General features: G+C 46.6%; 5 protein-coding genes across 5 annotated transcripts in view; 3 read left to right on the forward strand and 2 right to left on the reverse strand.

Annotated features, from left to right (window-relative positions):
• Positions 1 to 7,944, forward strand: part of form3 (FH2 domain-containing protein formin 3) — a 34,076-nt gene extending 26,132 nt beyond the window's left edge. Inside the window, exons 5-11 of the mRNA XM_020956292.2 lie at positions 2,168 to 2,315; positions 2,603 to 3,633; positions 3,694 to 4,044; positions 4,107 to 4,486; positions 4,550 to 5,123; positions 5,187 to 5,320; positions 5,384 to 7,944. Of these exons, the coding sequence (XP_020811951.2) occupies positions 2,168 to 2,315; positions 2,603 to 3,633; positions 3,694 to 4,044; positions 4,107 to 4,486; positions 4,550 to 5,123; positions 5,187 to 5,320; positions 5,384 to 7,347 (4,582 nt within the window). The 3' untranslated portion in view covers positions 7,348 to 7,944. The remainder of the gene's footprint in view (positions 1 to 2,167; positions 2,316 to 2,602; positions 3,634 to 3,693; positions 4,045 to 4,106; positions 4,487 to 4,549; positions 5,124 to 5,186; positions 5,321 to 5,383) is intronic.
• Positions 7,593 to 9,947, reverse strand: msl-3 (male-specific lethal 3). The gene is made up of 6 exons (XM_020956305.2): positions 9,747 to 9,947; positions 9,474 to 9,652; positions 8,809 to 9,375; positions 8,270 to 8,754; positions 8,128 to 8,212; positions 7,593 to 8,072 (listed from the first exon to the last, which is right to left on the reverse strand). Exons 1-6 carry the CDS (start codon positions 9,846 to 9,848, stop codon positions 7,946 to 7,948), a joined length of 1,545 nt encoding a protein of 514 aa, XP_020811964.2. The 5' UTR covers positions 9,849 to 9,947; the 3' UTR covers positions 7,593 to 7,945.
• A 910-nt stretch (positions 9,948 to 10,857) lies between these two features.
• Positions 10,858 to 13,220, forward strand: BBS1 (Bardet-Biedl syndrome 1). The gene is made up of 3 exons (XM_020956615.2): positions 10,858 to 11,232; positions 11,300 to 12,367; positions 12,633 to 13,220. The coding sequence occupies exons 1-3, from the start codon at positions 10,950 to 10,952 to the stop codon at positions 13,100 to 13,102; spliced, it is 1,821 nt and encodes a 606-aa protein (XP_020812274.2). The 5' UTR covers positions 10,858 to 10,949; the 3' UTR covers positions 13,103 to 13,220.
• On the reverse strand, positions 13,193 to 13,723 carry Acbp4 (Acyl-CoA binding protein 4). Its single transcript, XM_020956623.2, has one exon. It carries the CDS (start codon positions 13,446 to 13,448, stop codon positions 13,194 to 13,196), a length of 255 nt encoding a protein of 84 aa, XP_020812282.1. The 5' UTR covers positions 13,449 to 13,723; the 3' UTR covers position 13,193.
• A 306-nt stretch (positions 13,724 to 14,029) lies between these two features.
• Positions 14,030 to 14,616, forward strand: Acbp6 (Acyl-CoA binding protein 6). The gene is made up of 2 exons (XM_020956633.2): positions 14,030 to 14,170; positions 14,234 to 14,616. The coding sequence occupies exons 1-2, from the start codon at positions 14,162 to 14,164 to the stop codon at positions 14,471 to 14,473; spliced, it is 249 nt and encodes an 82-aa protein (XP_020812292.1). The 5' UTR covers positions 14,030 to 14,161; the 3' UTR covers positions 14,474 to 14,616.
• The last annotated feature ends 3,032 nt before the right edge of the window (positions 14,617 to 17,648 follow it).

Here is a 17,648-nt window from a genome sequence, read left to right on the forward strand (position 1 = left end):
AATAGTTCAGGCCCAAATGCGAACAATAACAAACAAGCTGTCCGCATTTGCAGATTCCACGGAGCAAAGTTGACTAATTGATTGTCTCATGCCATTTGTCTTGTGGCATTTTTCCATTCTTGAGTGACGGAGTGACTGCCTGAGCGAGGACCCCCTTCGGGTTCTATTGTTATTAAAATTTTAACGCGCTCACATCAACGAAATGCGTAGTTTTGGGCGCTATTTATTTTATTTGGAATTTCTCGAATCTCCATGAATCGCTTTAAACGTTTTCATTGAGCCGCGACGCGCTTTGATTTCGGCCCGCCTTCGAGAGGAGGATCACAATTTATGGGCGTCTGGCGACTGCGTAGCTTGGAAGCTGCCCAGATGCTTTAAGCGGCTTTTAATTGTTCTCTTCATAATGAGTTCTAATCGAATCGAAATCTGATTCTTGGTTTTTTATCAGTGCTGGAATGATGGATGTGTCTTGGTATCGAATTACCGTCAAACTCTCAAAAATGTCTGCTAAAAATAAAACTCTAAAGTATCGCATTTCAGTGGATTAATATTGCCGTGTCAAGAATAGACATCTGAAATGGCTATAGAATTGTTTATGGAGGGTCTGAGAAGTCGGAAATTGAAATTGGGGATATATATTTTAAATGAATTGTTTTCTTAAGATCCCAGGTACTTGAGTCGTTGTATTGGTAAACATAATAATCCAACCTTGAAAGTGAATGTTCTTGACTTTCCAGCTTTGTATTTCTTCATTGTTTTGTTATTTCAAAATATTCTTTGCTAAGGTTACTAATGGTATATTTATGGCATTGATTCCTTCAGAAAATAATATATAATAATTATCATGTAATACTTTTAAGGACTTTCGTTTTCAACTTCCCCTTTAATTATCCGCTTATAGGAAATTGAATTTCCACAATATTTTCCGCTTCCAAACATTGTAATGAACTTAAATTCGCTTTAAGGTTTTCCTAGCGGCTTCCGTTTCAAGTTTAGTAGTTTGGCATTTCGGTTGCCCAATTTCCCGGCCCCCGCACTCCTCCCTTAAACCCGTGACGACTTCCGTGACGGACTAAAATAGAAATCGGCTGGCTAAACACCAAAACAATGGAGAATCACGTGCAGGTGGCCGGGTGTCCAAATGGGCCCGGCCCGATGGATGTTGACGAAGTGGCTCCGCAAAAATAAAAGAGACCGCATAGCAAACTCCTGCGCGCGCAGCACGTGGCTGCCAAAAACAACACGGATTCGGATGGCTCCGAGGCTCCGAGGCTCCGATGTTGCGATGTTCGGAGGCTTTCCTCTCCGTGCCGCCAAGTCGTGGCCATATCTCATACGGAGTCGTGCCAGCTTGTCGCGCGCCGTCCTGCCGCGTCCTCGTTATTGCCATTCTGGCCGTGCTCTCGTCTCGTTCGAACTCTGAACCGCAATAGTTTGCCGTTTCTGTTTTTGGGAGGCAATTAAAAAGGCCAGTTCCAGTCGCAGTCTCAGGCCAAGTCCCAGTCCCAGTCCCAGTCTCAGTCGGTGCATGGATATCAATTGTCGGGCCAAAAGCGGAGCTGAGCAAGGACATTGCGCAAGGCTAACGATTTTGCACGCCGCGAATATGGTGTGCCAGTGAGTTGACTGCCAAGGCTGCAACGTGGAGTCGTCAGCATCGCCCTCGCCGCCGCCATCGCTCTCCTCTGCGACTTCGTCCTCCTCCTCCCCGTCAACGTCATCCGTATCCGTTTCCGCTTCCGTGTCGCCAGTGCCATCGCCGCGGCACCTGCAGCGCCGTCTAACTTTCTGCGGCTCACTGTCTCGCTACAGCTGCGCCGCCTTGCAACTGGTGCAGAATCTAAAGTGAGTCGTCGTAGGGCCTTAGACAGCCTCCGAAAGGTTACTCAATGTCAGGCGTTCAGCGTTGTTGTTCCCTATCGATTCTGGCAACCGTCAACTACTTGTGGGCATCCATCCCTCCCCTCTCAACCCCACGTCTCCACATAGCATATAGTATTTATTTACTGCCAGATACATAACATAAATAAGAAATAAATTAAATCGCAGTGAGAAATGTCAAGTCGGCCAACAACAGCTTACAAATTGCGAGCAGCAAACTGAATAATTAACTCGATCAAGATTTTCTAGAGCTTAACCCCTTAACGCCTTAATTTTCACATTGCAGAAAAGTCGCACAAAGTGTGGGCGATATCATCGTACAATTGGACGTATTCGTGGAGCAGCAGGAATGCGACGAGGCCCAGAGCCTTCAGGCGCCCGATGGCATCAATTTAAACTCACATCTTGATGTCTTCTATGCGATATTGCGACAGGTGAGTGCCATGCCGTGGTGCGGTGCAACAGTGCGTATGAGTTATTTCCTGCTACATTACGTATACGCAAGGTGGCCGGAAAGGATTTGGCCAAGGTCATTGGCCATGCAAGCGGATCAAGGGCAAATTTTGGAATGCTAATGATGTCCACTAAGGTCGCTCGATAATTACAGTGGAACCTCAATAAGGCAAACAAGTAGTTTAAAAAAATTTTAAGCAATGGGGAACATTTTAATGGTGACAATGATTTTAATTTAATTATTATTTCTATATTTCTATATCTCCAGGTGGCCGATACGCCACAGGAGGGACCGTTCCTCAGCCTTCTGCAGCACCTCCTGCGCATCGATCCCAAGGAGCCGCTCAGCGACATCATCTGGGACACCACAGAGCGACTTGTTCATCGCGCCACGCTCCTCGAGAGCCACGAGGATGCAGTTCGTCTGCTCCGCACGCCCAGCAGCCAGAAGTTCGCCTGCCAGAGTTGCCGCGGCAGTGATGCTAGCAGCCCCACCCGCAAACCTTCGACGCAGCCAGGGGGCGTGGCTGGAAAGCCGCCGCCACCACCACCCCCAGCGCCTGCTATTCCATCTGCACCCACAGCACCACCGCCCCCGCCTCCGCCGGTAAATGGGGCCGCACCACCACCTCCGCCGCCGCCCATGATTAATGGCAGCTCCCTGCCACCGCCGCCGCCTCCTCCAGCTATGCAGATGGCCTCGAGGCCCAGGACACCAGATCCCAAGGCCGCAGAGACAGCGAACACTGCCATATTGCTGCCCCAACAGGACACACCAGCGCCCAAAGCCAAGATGAAGACCATTAACTGGGGCAAGATTCCGCACAACAAGGTCCTGGGAAAACAGAATATCTGGAGCATCGTGGCCAGCAATCACCAGGACAGTCCGATGCAGGACATTGACTGGAACGAAATGGAAGGACTCTTTTGCCTACAGACCACTAGTGCACAAGGATCTCCGAAGTTGGGACGAGAGGGAAGCCATGCTTCCTCTGGCTCCAATGGATGCGACACCCTAGACCGAAAGTCGAAAAAGGAGTGCACTGAGATCACTCTGCTAGATGGCAAGAGGAGTCTCAATGTCAACATCTTCTTGAAGCAGTTCCGCACCAGCAACGACGATATTATCCAGTTGATAAAGCAGGGCGCCCACGAGGAGATTGGAGCGGAGAGACTGCGAGGACTACTGAAGATCCTGCCCGAGGTGGATGAGCTCGATATGCTAAAGGGCTTCAACGGGGACCGAGGGCGACTCGGGAATGCCGAGAAGTTCCTCCTCCAGCTGCTGGAGGTGCCCAAGTGAGTGTCAGCCATTGGATTCCTAGAATCCCTACTACTACTATTCTCCTTTATTCACAGCTACAAATTGCGAATTGAGAGCATGTTGCTCAAGGAGGAGTTTGCGGCCAATGTGGCCTATCTGGAGCCCTGCATCAATGCCATGTTGTATGCCGGGGATGATCTGCTCAATAACAAGACTCTACAAGAGGTCCTCTATATGGTTGTGGTGGCTGGAAACTTCCTCAACTCCGGCGGATATGCGGGTAATGCGGCGGGTGTGAAGCTATCCTCGCTGCAGAAGCTCACCGATATCCGAGCAAATAAACCCGGAATGAACCTCATCCACTTTGTGGCCCTGCAGGCCGAGAAACGGAATCCGGACCTGCTGCAGTTCACAGGACAGTTGAGCACCTTGGAGAGTGCCAGCAAGTAAGTGAACTACTATACCCAAAGGAATCATATCAATAATTTATTATCCTATATTCTCCCAGAACAACCGCAGAGCAGATCAACAATGAGATCAACACGCTGGATGGCAGGATTAGGCGGATAGCCAGGCAGATCGAACAGCCCGCCACGGATGCGGACATCAAGGAGCAGATGGCGGAGTTCCTGCAGGCCGCTGAGTCCGAGCTTGCCGTCCTACAGTCGGGTATGAAGCAGGTGGAGTCCATGCGCCTCAAGCTCTCCGAGTTCTTCTGCGATGATGCGGCCACCTTCCGGCTGGAGGAGTGCTTCAAGATTTTCCACAATTTCTGTGATAAGTTCCGACAGGCAGTCAAGGAGAATGAGCGCCGTCAGCAGCAGGAGCAGCAGGCCACATTGAGGAGAAAGCAGCGCGAGGAGCAGTTGGCACGCAGAGCCAGGCAGAGTAAGTTTCTCCAAAAAAATCTTCTCAATACAAGCTTAGCTAGTCATTATATTTAATTTGAAGTTGGTCAGGCTGGCACCCCCGTATCCGATTCGGAGCACTCCTTCCTGGGCGATGCGCTTTTCGATCCTCGGGCTAGCCCAGCGCTGAGTCGCCGACACCTGGGATCCGGAGAGATCAGCAACGGTTTCATCCGCCTGGAGCAGGATGGTGCTTCGCCAGATATTACACCCAACGGAAGTCTGCGGCGCCGGCGCAGTCGTGTACTTGAAGGAGAGGACGACCTGATGGAGTTTTTGCGTAGCTCCACAGGTCCCAACGATGGTCACATCAGCCGGGAACGTAAGGCGGCGGCATATGGCAGTCTGGATCGTTCATGGGCACGTCGTGCCCGCTCCGGAAGTTCCAGCCGCAAACGTCCCGATCTGTTGAATATTGACTTTGGTCTGGATCGGGAGCGGGCAAGCTCACCAGCTCCGCTTCTCCAGCAGCAACAGCAGCAGCCGCAGGGGCAGGAGAGACTGCAATCCCCGCTGGCTAGTACAGCAGGCACGCCCACCACTGCAGCGAATACGCCAACGGGCGGTGCATCAGCGATAGGGCAGCCGCAGCCAGCAAACGAGGATGCGAAACCAAGGTGAGGAATTCTATTCAATTCTTAAAAATAAATTACTAACGAAATTATAACTTCCGCTTTCAGAATATCCCGTGAATGGCGCCAGAAGATCGAGACGTGGCTGCAGTCCAACGAAAGCGACGAGAAACAGAACGAGGAGTACAGGCGAAAACGTCGTCTGGTCAACGCCAATCGGCGTTCGCTCGAAAACGAAACTGGTGAGATTCCCATCGAGTATTCATTATGGAACCTTCATAAGTAACTCCTTCCTCTGTTCTCAGAAAACGAACGAAAACTGGACCCCCTGCCGGAGGAGAAGATCATGCCTTCGACGACGACAGCAACGCCAACGAATACGCCCACAACCACTAATCCCACTAACTCCACAAACAAGCCGGAGCAGGAGGCCGGAAGATACCAGCGCGTCTACGCCGACTGGAAGCCATCAAAGACCCTGGAGCAGACGGACGTGGTGGCCAATCTGCAGGCCATTGCCGATGCCCAGCCTGCCCAGGATGCCCTGCGTCAGTATCGTCGCCAGCGATCGCAGGACCAACAGAGTCCCGGAGCGCTGCAATCGATAGCCGAAGAAGATCGCAGGAAGTCATATATCCAGAAATTGGGCGAAAGGGACATGAGCAACGAAACCCTTAAGATCTACATTAGAAGATCCTCCAGCAGGGATCTGCTGCCTGCGAAGAAAGAGGAGCCCCAGTCACCAAAGCCACAGGTGTCGGATGATACCTTTGCCAGCCTGCTCAGTCACCACAAAAACCAGAACGAGATGCAGGCCTCCTCGAAAGAGGTGGATGCGGATAATATTGAGACGCCGCCAGTGAGTCGCCGGGTGATAGCCACCCCCACCACCACAGTGGTCACGGTGAGCATGACGGACAAGCCCAAGGCACCTGCGGAGGAGAAGATAAGCTTGGTGGTGGGATCAGCAGAGCAAGATGCTCCCGGTCACTTCGATCGTCATGCCTTGGGCCGGCGCACTCGTCGCTACAAGAGGCCCACAGACTACAGCAGTGGTACCGAGGAGCACCTGACCAGCAACAAGCCTGAGGTCAAGGCTTCTCCATCGAAGACAGAGCAGCCAGTGCCAGCAGAAAAGTCAAAGCAGAAGGAGCGCACGATCACCAAGCTGGAGAAGGTGGGTCGCCACATCAGCTCCATCAATCAGGAGGATGTCCGAGAGGCCATCAGGAATCTCAAGTCACCCACAGGCACTCCCGAACGACCTTGGAGTCCGCCCAGGGAGATTACGCCCTCGAAACTGAAGCTATCCGCCAGCGGACACCACGAACTGAACGACGAGGGCTTCGAGGAGACACAGAGTCTGGTGTCGGACACACCCTCGCACGGAAAGGGCGAGAGCACCAACTCCTCCTGCAACGAGGGAGTCAACGAGTCAACACCTTCCCGCCAGCGTCCACTACAGAAGCAGAAGGCGACGCCCACGAGCCTCACACATATGGGCAGCCGCCTGGCCGACCGCCTGCAGCAGGCCAGAATGAAGGGGAGTGGTTCCTCTGCGGCAACGTCAGCAACAAAGTCACAAAACCAAGTCCCTGCCACTCAAACGGCCACCGTAAAGAGGAGCCTCTCCGCCAGCAGGCCGCTGCGCATGCCCAATGGTCAGCCTCTGGCCAGTGCTGCGCCCCTCCGTTCCGCCTCCGCTGTAAGACGTTCGCCACAGGAGCAGCAAATCCTTGCTGGAGTGGAACGGAGCAGTTCGAGGAACAGTCTGCGCTCTTCTCGCTCATCCATCAATAGTGGAGCCTCCACGCAGACAGTGGTTAGACGTCTGCCGGCTGTACAGCGTGCCGGAGCCACCGTATCCGTGGATTCCTCGCCGAGTAAAAGGCCACTGGCAGCCCAGAATATGCGGCCAACGCCTGGACGTGGCGTACCGGCCAGCAGAAGCAGCAGCAGTGGGTCCAGTGTGGGACCCAGTGTGATCCTGGTGCGCAGCAAGATGACCAGCACAGCTCCAAGGACAAATATCAGCGGCAGCACCAGCTTTAAGGAGAACCAGTCCCAGTCACAGTCTCAGCCGCAGTCTCAGTCCCGAATGAGCGCCGCTCGCAGTGTGGTGCTGGTAAAGAACGCGATAAACCAGCAGCAGCAGGCCAGGATGAATGGAAATCCGAGTAGCCAGGCTCAGCGGAGCTCCAGCAGCAGTCGGTCCGTGAGCAGCTTCATGCGACCCACGGCCAGCAGTGCCACTAAGCGCCAGAAGTAGGCGTCATTGTCCACTGTCTAGTTAACGTCCCAAGTTTACACATGTTACAAAAGCGAATGCATCCAACTCCAAGCCGTCCAAGAGACAATTTCGAATTTCTAGGCAGGATCTGAAACACAAAACAGCACTCGGATAGATAGTCGTTACAGTTGCAATATTTTGAGAAGTTATACAAATCCAAGGATATTCCCCCTGCACATTCCAACTGAAGGTCCGCAATACCCTTAATACAGAAAAGACAGAAGTCAGTTTTCAAATTCTTAAATATATTTGAGCACAAAACAAAGGAGACAAAAATACTAGCATGTAAACTACTCAACTAAAACATAGGCTAAGCGAAGAAAAAAACAAAAAAAAAGGTTTAAAAAAATGTTAAAATCGTATTTTCCACATATTTAACATATAGTTGTAGACATTATTCGATTATACATGTGTAGGAAATGTTTTTTATAGAAGCGAGTTATTTACAAAGCGCGTAGTTGGAGAAACCAAAAGCATGATTGACATTCATGAAGCGACAATTACAAATCTTTAAAATAAACGAACATAAGCTTTAAAATGAATAATAATAAATAAACTAGCGTACGATTAACTAAAGCTAAGCGACGGACATCTGTATGGGACGTTCCAGGGACTCAAGCAACTCCCGCTGTAGTTGCTCCTGGTGCACGGTGGGATGCATGTAGTTCTCTTTGTCGAACCACTGTTTGTGGTTCTCCAAGTAGCTATAATAAATACATTAATTACAATATGTCTTAAGCTATCAGAGATGCAACTCACTTGATGAACGAGTCCAGGTGTGGCAGCAGAACCTCTAGCTTCTTGTTGGACATGGGCGAGGCATTCAGGAACTCGGGCAACTTGACTGCAAAGACAAATTTACCGTTTTTACATTTCTTAGGCAGCTGTGGATTTAACTCACTCATCATCCTGGCCAAGTGGGGGGCGCCAAATACCATGGACTTCTCTGGCGGGGACTCCGCCGATAACAGCCGCCAGTTGAAGGTTTCGCAGAGGAAGCCACGCATTTCACGCGGCAGCTTGTAGGCGGCCGTAAAAGGCGACGTACGATCGTAGGCCTGTGCCGTGTTCTTACCAGTGCTCTTCACGATATACAACAGACACTTCTGCAGCTGGTCCTCGTACTCCTTCCCGCCAAGGATACCGCCATCTTCCTGGCCGTTGCTTGAAATCACGGGCGTGCCGTCCATTGAGATCAGTTCGGTGTCGCAGCTGGGATTGATGTAGTCGTAGGACTTGTTCAGCAAGATACTGCAGTTCCGCATGTTGTCGTCGGTGAGATAGTTGTGAGCGTACTCCTTCTCCTCCTTATACAGAAGGTGATCATCAACGTGAAACTCAAAGTAGATCCGAATGCCGTCCACCACTTCCTTCAGCATGCAGACACTGCAAGGGGAAGAGTTTAATTCTGGTTCCAGCTACGGATTATTGTTTACATACATGGACATGACGCGATCGTATTCCCGGTACATGCGGGCATTGCCGCTCTTAGTGTTTCTGGCCCTGGAGCTATCCTGCTTGATGCCAATGGCCAGCTCCACGGCTCGCTGCTTCACAAAGCTCTCCAGTATGGACACGATGGGCATTCGGGCGGGCATAATGTGCTGCTTGCCCAACTTCACCACCATGTTGTAGTCGTACTCCATATACTCACGCAGCCGCTCGCTGATACGCAACATCACCCGATCCTCCTGGCAGACGAACCGCTCCAAGTCAGGCTCCAGGATATGCACGTCCTCTGCATTTTCCGCCTGCCGTCCGCGAGACGTCTTTGTCCTGCCATCTCCATGTGCGGCCTTCTCCTTCCTGCCGCCACTGTTGTCGCGCGCCCGGTTGCCAGCGGCTGGGGTTCGGTGTGTCGGCGGCATTTCCTGCTCAGCTGTTGCAGCCAAGGGCGCTGTGTCCAGAGGGTCTACGGCAGGATCCTCGACGTAGGCGGCCCTGCCGGTACGCTTCTTCTTTGGCGGCGGTTTGTCAGGCGTGCCCTTGTACGAGTAATCGCCCCTTCTGCAGGAGAAAACGAAAGGTTAGAAAACACTGGAACCGGCATTTCCAACAACACACACAAATACATACGAACACATTTCGTGTGTGTGGATACTTACATCTGCAGCTGCGCCGCCTCCGCCAACTCGAGCTGCAGCTGGCGATTCTCTTCCGTGTCTTTCAGCAGAACCGCAGCACGTACTGCCCGATCGTAGGAGGGTCGCCAGCCCTGGAAATGGATCTTGTAGTCGTAGTACCTTAGACCATGTTCGTCGCGGCGCTCGGAGACGTTCAAAACCTGCGGAAAATTTATGAAAACAGCGTGAAAACCGAACCTTTCCAGTAAATGCGCGGGTGTGGGTTGCGAGTGCGTGTGTGCGTGGACGCGTTACCTTGCTCGTGTAGAGCACTCGGGCCTTCGATTTATCCGGTTCGTAGCAGAGGACTATCTCGCCCTTTTGAAAAACCTGCACCTCGTCCTTGAGCTCCGTCATAACTTGGGGTAAACAAAGGGTTAATAATTCACTTAACGCTAGAAAACTATTAAAAACAAAATTGTGGAGTTGTTTGTACGTGTGTACGTTTAATGTGACCATAAGATCAAGTAGAAGATGTAAATAAATAAATGCTGGTATAAATTAGGTGCAAACGGTCATAAAATGGTGCACAACTTGAATGGCAAGAGGTTTACAACTTCGCTGAAAATAGAGGGTTAAAATTATATTTTTTTATTAAATTGAAAACCAAACCATATTAATTATCTTAAAAGTTTTACCAATATAAGAGCAAATGGGATGCATATTTTTCCCAGCTGTGCAGTAAAGGTAGGTGAGCATAACTGGTGGCAAGTGAGGCAAACAAATTTTAAACTGAGGACAAAAGTATGCAATAATTTTTTATTTTTTACTGTTGCTTGTGCGGTGCGCCCAAAAGATGCAACGCATATTAGCCACATAATATAAAAAGCCTAAAAGCTGGCAATGTGACATTTTTCGACTTATGAAAGCAACATTTTTATTTATCTTCTTTATTTCTTATTTATCATAACTAAGATTTAAATACCCGCATTCATTGAATCGATATTTATCAATATTTTTATATGAAAAATTTTAAGACATATCAAAGTTTAAAAATCTCATAAGTAAGCCAAAAAGGCATTAATTTTAATTTGGCAAGCAGTCTTATGTTAGTTTTTATTAGGGTATTAAATCTGCATACCCGATTTAAAATTTAAAGAAATTAAATTTTTTGTAAAATTTTGCAAATTTTATAAAATTTTCAAATTAAAAAAAAAAAATTTCAAATTTTCAAAATAATTTTTTTTCAACCGGACAAAGCTAGAAAGATTCGGCTTTTAATGCTGATCAAGAATATTTATGATTTATAGGTTCGGAAACGACTCATTTATAGCGTTTCAAGCTTCTGACTAAAATTATAATACCCTGTATGGGATGTTAATATGTTATCGATTGCATTTTCAAACTATTCGGCGCCGTTGCTAGGGAAAATGAAAACCAAAACAAATGCCTTAACTGAATCATCTGTTCGTTTTCACACTGCCAGTGCAAAGTATTCCGTAAGATTGAGATCCAGCCATGGCCGCCAGTGCACCCAACTGGCTTCACGTGGACACTGAGGACGAGACTTCACGCCCGCAGCTCACAACGCTCTCCAGCTGCATGACCTTGAGTGACGTCCAATGCGATGGGTATGTTCGGCTCCTGGCAGCGGACATTTCGCTGGACGACGCCGCAGAGGAACCCAGTGCCACGCTGAAAGTGTTCCGGGGACTGAAGCTCAAGCAGGAGCAGCCACTGCCGGGGATTCCCACGGCCATTGAGAGCCTCTACATTGACGAGTCGGAACCAAAGACGCCGGGTAAAATTTCTCCCTTCTTTATTTTATTTAAAACTAACAACTATTTGAAACCCCTATTAATCCCCAGTAATTGCTGTTGCCATTGCCGAGTCCGTGCTCTTTTACCGCCACCTGAAACCGTACTTTAAGTACACGATTCCCGCCCAGGACTCCGAGGACCTCGAGCTGGAGGTGTGGCGCAAGCTGCCGGTGATGAAGCAGGACACCCATCCCGCTCTGCTCGAATCCCTACGGAACATTGACCACGCCAAGCTCTCGCGAAAGTCGCAGCGGCTGCTCCAGTTGGGCGAGGAGGAGCGGGAGGCCTTCATTACGATGCACAAGGACTCACCAGTGGGTCGCGGAGGCAGCATCGTGGCCATGTGCCTCCTGAAGCGCATCTCCAGCGACGCGAATCCACCGTCCCACTTGGTTCTGGCCACTGATAGTGGCAGTGTCCTTATTCTGGAGCCCCAGGGCTTCAATTTGGTGTTCGAAGGCCAAACCTGCGGCGATGAGACCGCAGTGCCGAGCCTGATTTCCGTTCAGGGAACCTATGAAACGGATTTCTGCATTGTGGTGGCCACGCGGAATGGCGGTGTCTATCTGCTTCGGAAGACCCAATCCGAGGGCCAGGAAATCTTCAAGCTGGGAACACCGCTAACCGGACTGTTGCTCCTACCCATTGACCAGACCATCATTGCCTCCACGATGGACAATCGTTATCTGTGCTACTCGAAGCGTGGCAAGCTGCTGTACCAGGTGCCGCTGCAGGATCTGCCCGTCTGCATACTGCCCCTGCCTATGACCCATCTGGGACTCACCCTGGTGGCCATTGCCCTAAAAGGGGGCCTGGTGAAGTTTTACTTACAACGCTACCAGGTTGATGAGTTCGCTCTAAGCGAGACAGTGGATGCCATGCTGTACGGCCGGATGGGCATGGAGGATCACGTTCTCACCCTCATCACTCAGTCAGGCGATATTGTGGTCAAGATATTGCGGAGGGTCTCTCGGTTTGAGCCCAAGCCCGGTGACTTGGGCAATAAGCATTTAGGCAGTGATCACGGATCAAATGTGGATGCCACTATTCTGGACAAGCCCAAGAAGAGCTCCATTTTTGTAGAGCAGGCGGCGCGAGAAAAGCAGCAGGCCAAAGGTAAGCGGGTAATACCTTGTACAAAATATGCTATATCTAGGTCTCGCCTTTATAAATCGATTTTTAGTTTTGGCCACAGTATTTTTCCATTATTTTAAAGATTACACTTTGATTGATAGCGTTGGCTATACCATTGAATTTGGAAATTAATAGATTATGAAATGACTCAGTTTCCTGAAAATCCCTTTCTTAACATATCACGGCAGTTCTTACTTTTCAACATAAAAGAATATGAATCAATATTATCAACTTCTCAATCTATCAGCCACTTATGGCAGCTTTCAGGTGGAACTGTGGCGCCTGCGTCACACGGCTGCTCGGGCCACCATCGATGCCATCAACTCCTCGGAGAGTACGATATCCGGCGACCTGACCCATGCCCCCGTCAAGCTATCCGCCGAGGTCTGTGGCAGCGGACCCGCCTTTCGGCTCTACCTCACCGTTCAGAACCTGTCCACCTTCAAGATGGCTTCAAATCTCGTGGTGCTACTCCATGCGGATAGACGCCACTACACTGTGCCTCAGACGCTAGCCCGGTTGCCCAGTGTCCTGCCGGGAGTCCCCCTGCGAGTGGACTTTGAAGTGGTGGCGGTGCTGGATCCACTGGACAAGCTGCCACCGGCCACTCTCAACCCGGATAACTCCCAAATCCGTGTGATGCTGATGAAGGCTGGCCAAGCCAAGCCGCTCATCGCAGCCGCGGTTTCGATGCCTCAATCCGAGGCAGCCTTTTAAGAGCGGGTTAAGTAAGCGGAGTCTATAGTTTCTCAGGGTAAGATTTCGAGTTTATTTAACAGATGATGGAGTATAATCCACAAACTAGGCTTTACGCGTACTTGGGGGCGTACTTCTCGTACACCTTGATGTAGGCCTCCTTGGCGGCCTCCTTGGACAGACCCTTGTTGGAGCTCCAGGCCTCGTACATGGCCTTCTTCTTGAGATCCAGGATGCCGGGCTTATCGATGTTCACATCGCCAACGGTGGCCTGCTTGAAGAGACCGTAGAACTCCAGGAACTCGGAGTCGGTGGGCTTCTTGGAGAAGTTCTTGGCGAGCTCGGCGGCTTCTTCAAAACTGACCATCTTGCTGGATATACGAGTGATACTAAGTGATATCTCCCCGCCAACAGTCAACTTTTATAGTCCTCCATTCTCTGGTGTTACGAAATTTAATTAATTTGAATAATGCCAGGTGCATTGCTCAATTGTATATCGTCAAGTTGGAGACGGGAATATCTTTGAAAAAGTTTAATTAATATATTTTTGGGAGTCCTAAAAAGCAGATACTACTATCTGGCCGAGGGACTATTCTTAGCACCAGATCGTGCGACTTCACCATGATAACACCTCCGATAGATAGGCCCTGACTCACGTGAATTATGTGTAAGAGCCAAGTCTATGACTGGCCATTAATTAAGTTATTGGCCTGTTGGCTACCCAGATTTTTGGCCACGCTGCCCCAACTCATCAGATTCGGGGCTCGACCTTATCAGCCGGGCCGATAGTGGCAACATGGGGCCATGTGCATATTTTTTGGCAAGTGCAAGTGCGACGATAAGCTTCTGACTAATTATATACACTTCAGTGGCCCCAGACCAACTCTCACTTTCAGTGATTACTTCGCTATATACTTTGGTGATAAGCCAACGAGTGGGAACTACAATTGCAGTGGGGAAAGCGAGTAATGATTAGATTAGCAAAGGGTATGAGCCATGTTTGCCAATATATAAACAGCAACTGTGGCGCTATCCCACAGATTGTTTTTGTTTGCCAATACCAACTAACAAGACGCCAACATGCCCACCGTGAGTTTTACACATCCTATACTTTCCAACATCTTTATAAAATTTTTTGTTTGTGACTTGCAGTTTGAGGAGATCGTCGAGAAGGCCAAGAACTTCAAGAACCTGCCCAGCAAGGAGGAGTTCCTCGAGTTCTACGGCTACTACAAGCAGGCCACCGTTGGCGATTGCAACATCGAGGAGCCCGAGGATGAGGAGAAGAAGGCCCGCTATAACGCCTGGAAGAGCAAGGCCGGTCTCACCGCCGACGATGCCAAGGCCTACTATATCGAGGTCTACAAGAAGTACGCTCCCCAGTACGAATAGGCTCGATAACCCTTACCCTTAGACCCTTTTCTGTGACCCTCTAAAGCGTACTGTCCTTAACTGATGCATAAGGAATGTGGTTGACACTCTATGTATTTATTGTAATTTTATAATAAACCAAACACCTATGCATTTAATATGAATAACACGTATTTGTCGTTTCCAAACTTTCCGCTCAAGCTGCCGAAAGCTATCGATCATATGACCCACTCACTCCATACTATCTTAATCTGATTAGGCCCTATCGGTCTGGTGTGAGTGCCTGCTCCGAAATGTTCTAAAAAATGGGAAATACAAAATATAAAAATAACATGTTTAATTAAGTTTTCTTATAGCCTCAACCAGTTTTTTATGTATCTTATCCGTAGAAGTTTAAAATTTAAAAGGAAATCACTAATACGCATAGTTACAAAGAGAAAGAGAATATTTGGCGACTTCCACAAGCTGGCCTTTTTCTGTCTGTTTAAATCAATATTTACTGAATAATATGCTGCACTTTGACAATTTTAATGATGTAACCCCTTATCTTTTTTTGCAATTTTGAAGAAAAATGGAAAAATTTATTTTCCCACAAGACATGGCTAGATCGATTCAGCGTTTCATTCTGATCAAGAATATATATGATTTACAGGGTCGGAAATGATTCCTTCATTGTGTTTTAAGCTTCTGATTAATACTAATACCCTAAAAAAGGTATAAAAACAGGCAATTTTTGTATATTATCCGTGTTTTTCAAACTTCATAATTAAGCCAAAAATGAATAAATTTAAATTCGGAAAGCTTTTCTGAGCTAGTTTTTAAAGCGCCAACAAATCTGCGTACCGCGTTTGTTGACGGTGCTAAAAGACTCTGACTAAAATTAAAATAACCTGCAAAATGGCATAAAAACAGGGCATTTTTTTAAAAAATCTGCGTTTTTCAAACATCATAATTAGGCCAAAAATGCGTTAATTTCAATTCGAAAAGCTGTTCTGTGCTAATTTTTATAGCGCCAACAAATCTGCATACTCAGTTTTTGAATTTACAAAATTCAATTTTTTGCCAAATTTTGACAATTTTAATGATGTAACCCCTTATCTTTTTTTGCAATTTTGAAGAAAAATGGAAAATTTTATTTTCCCACAAGACATGGCTAGATCGATTCAGCGTTTCATTCTGATCAAGAATATATATGATTTACAGGGTCGGAAATGATTCCTTCATTGTGTTATAAGCTTCTGATTAATACTAATACCCTAAAAAAGGTATAAAAACAGGCAATTTTTTTATATTATCCGTGTCTTTCAAACTTCATAATTAAGCCAAAAATGAATAAATTTAAATTCGGAAAGCTGTTCTGAGCTAGTTTTTAAAGCCCCAACAAATCTGCTTACCGCGTTTGTTGATGGTGCTAAAAGACTCTGACTAAAATTATAATAACCTGCAAAATGGCATAAAAACAGGGCATTTTTTTTAAAAATCTTCGTTTTTCAAACATCATAATTAGGCCAAAAATGCGTTAATTTCAATTCGAAAAGCGTTTCTGTGCTAATTTTTATAGCGCCAACAAATCTGCATACTCAGTTTTTGAATTTACAAAATTCAATTTTTTGCCAAATTTTGACAATTTTAATGATGTAACCCCTTATCTTTTTTTGCAATTTTGAAGAAAAATGGAAAATTTTATTTTCCCACAAGACATGGCTAGATCGATTCAGCGTTTCATTCTGATCAAGAATATATATGATTTACAGGGTCGGAAATGATTCCTTCATTGTGTTATAAGCTTCTGATTAATACTAATACCCTAAAAAAGGTATAAAAACAGGCAATTTTCTTATATTATCCGTGTTTTTCAAACTTCATAATTAAGCCAAAAATGAATAAATTTAAATTCGGAAAGCTTCTCTGAGCTAGTTTTTAAAGCGCCAACAAATCTGCGTAAAGCGTTTGTTGACGGTGCTAAAAGACTCTGACTAAAATTATAATAACCTGCAAAATGGCATAAAAACAGGGCATTTTTTAAAAAAATCTGCGTTTTTCAAACATCATAATTAGGCCAAAAATGCGTTAATTTCAATTCGAAAAGCTGTTCTGTGCTAATTTTTATAGCGCCAACAAATCTGCATACTCAGTTTTTGAATTTACAAAATTCAATTTTTTGCCAAATTTTGACAATTTTAATGATGTAACCCCTTATCTTTTTTTGCAATTTTGAAGAAAAATGGAAAAATTTATTTTCCCACAAGACATGGCTAGATCGATTCAGCGTTTCATTCTGATCAAGAATATATATGATTTACAGGGTCGGAAATGATTCCTTCATTGTGTTATAAGCTTCTGATTAATACCAATACCACAAAAAAGGTATAAAAACAGGCAATTTTTGTATATTATCCGTGTTTTTCAAACTTCATAATTAAGCCAAAAATGAATAAATTTAAATTCGGAAAGCTGTTCTGAGCTAGTTTTTAAAGCGCCAACAAATCTGCGTACCGCGTTTGTTGATGGTGCTAAAAGACTCTGACTAAAATTAAAATAACCTGCAAAATGGCATAAAAACAGGGCATTTTTTAAAAAAATCTGCGTTTTTCAAACATCATAATTAGGCCAAAAATGCGTTAATTTCAATTCGAAAAGCTGTTCTGTGCTAATTTTTATAGCGCCAACAAATCTGCATACTCAGTTTTTGAATTTACAAAATTCAATTTTTTGCCAAATTTTGACAATTTTAATGATGTAACCCCTTATCTTTTTTTGCAATTTTGAAGAAAAATGGAAAAATTTATTTTCCCACAAGACATGGCTAGATCGATTCAGCGTTTCATTCTGATCAAGAATATATATGATTTACAGGGTCGGAAATGATTCCTTCATTGTGTTATAAGCTTCTGATTAATACCAATACCACAAAAAAGGTATAAAAACAGGCAATTTTTGTATATTATCCGTGTTTTTCAAACTTCATAATTAAGCCAAAAATGAATAAATTTAAATTCGGAAAGCTGTTCTGAGCTAGTTTTTAAAGCGCCAACAAATCTGCGTACCGCGTTTGTTGATGGTGCTAAAAGACTCTGACTAAAATTAAAATAACCTGCAAAATGGCATAAAAACAGGGCATTTTTTAAAAAAATCTGCGTTTTTCAAACGTCATAATTAGGCCAAAAATGCGTTAATTTCAATTCGAAAAGCTGTT

The sequence above is a fragment of the Drosophila serrata genome, unplaced genomic scaffold (genome assembly GCF_035046125.1).
Source record: "Drosophila serrata isolate PLE 108 unplaced genomic scaffold, ASM3504612v1 contig_217, whole genome shotgun sequence".
NCBI lineage: Eukaryota > Metazoa > Arthropoda > Insecta > Diptera > Drosophilidae > Drosophila > Drosophila serrata.

Excerpts from the sequence above, each read along its gene's own strand:
- msl-3 (XM_020956305.2), bottom strand. The coding sequence starts at position 9,848 with ATGACGGAGCTCAAGGACGAGGTGCAGGTTTTTCAAAAGGGCGAGATA. Across the intron at positions 8,755-8,808 it reads TACGATCGCGTCATGTCCAT|TGTCTGCATGCTGAAGGAAG; the intron begins GTATGTAAACAA and ends TTCCCCTTGCAG. Across the intron at positions 8,073-8,127 it reads CACCTGGACTCGTTCATCAA|CTACTTGGAGAACCACAAAC; the intron begins GTGAGTTGCATC and ends TATTTATTATAG.
- BBS1 (XM_020956615.2), top strand. The coding sequence starts at position 10,950 with ATGGCCGCCAGTGCACCCAACTGGCTTCACGTGGACACTGAGGACGAG. Across the intron at positions 11,233-11,299 it reads GTCGGAACCAAAGACGCCGG|TAATTGCTGTTGCCATTGCC; the intron begins GTAAAATTTCTC and ends ATTAATCCCCAG. Across the intron at positions 12,368-12,632 it reads AGAAAAGCAGCAGGCCAAAG|CCACTTATGGCAGCTTTCAG; the intron begins GTAAGCGGGTAA and ends TCAATCTATCAG.
- Acbp4 (XM_020956623.2), bottom strand. The coding sequence starts at position 13,448 with ATGGTCAGTTTTGAAGAAGCCGCCGAGCTCGCCAAGAACTTCTCCAAG.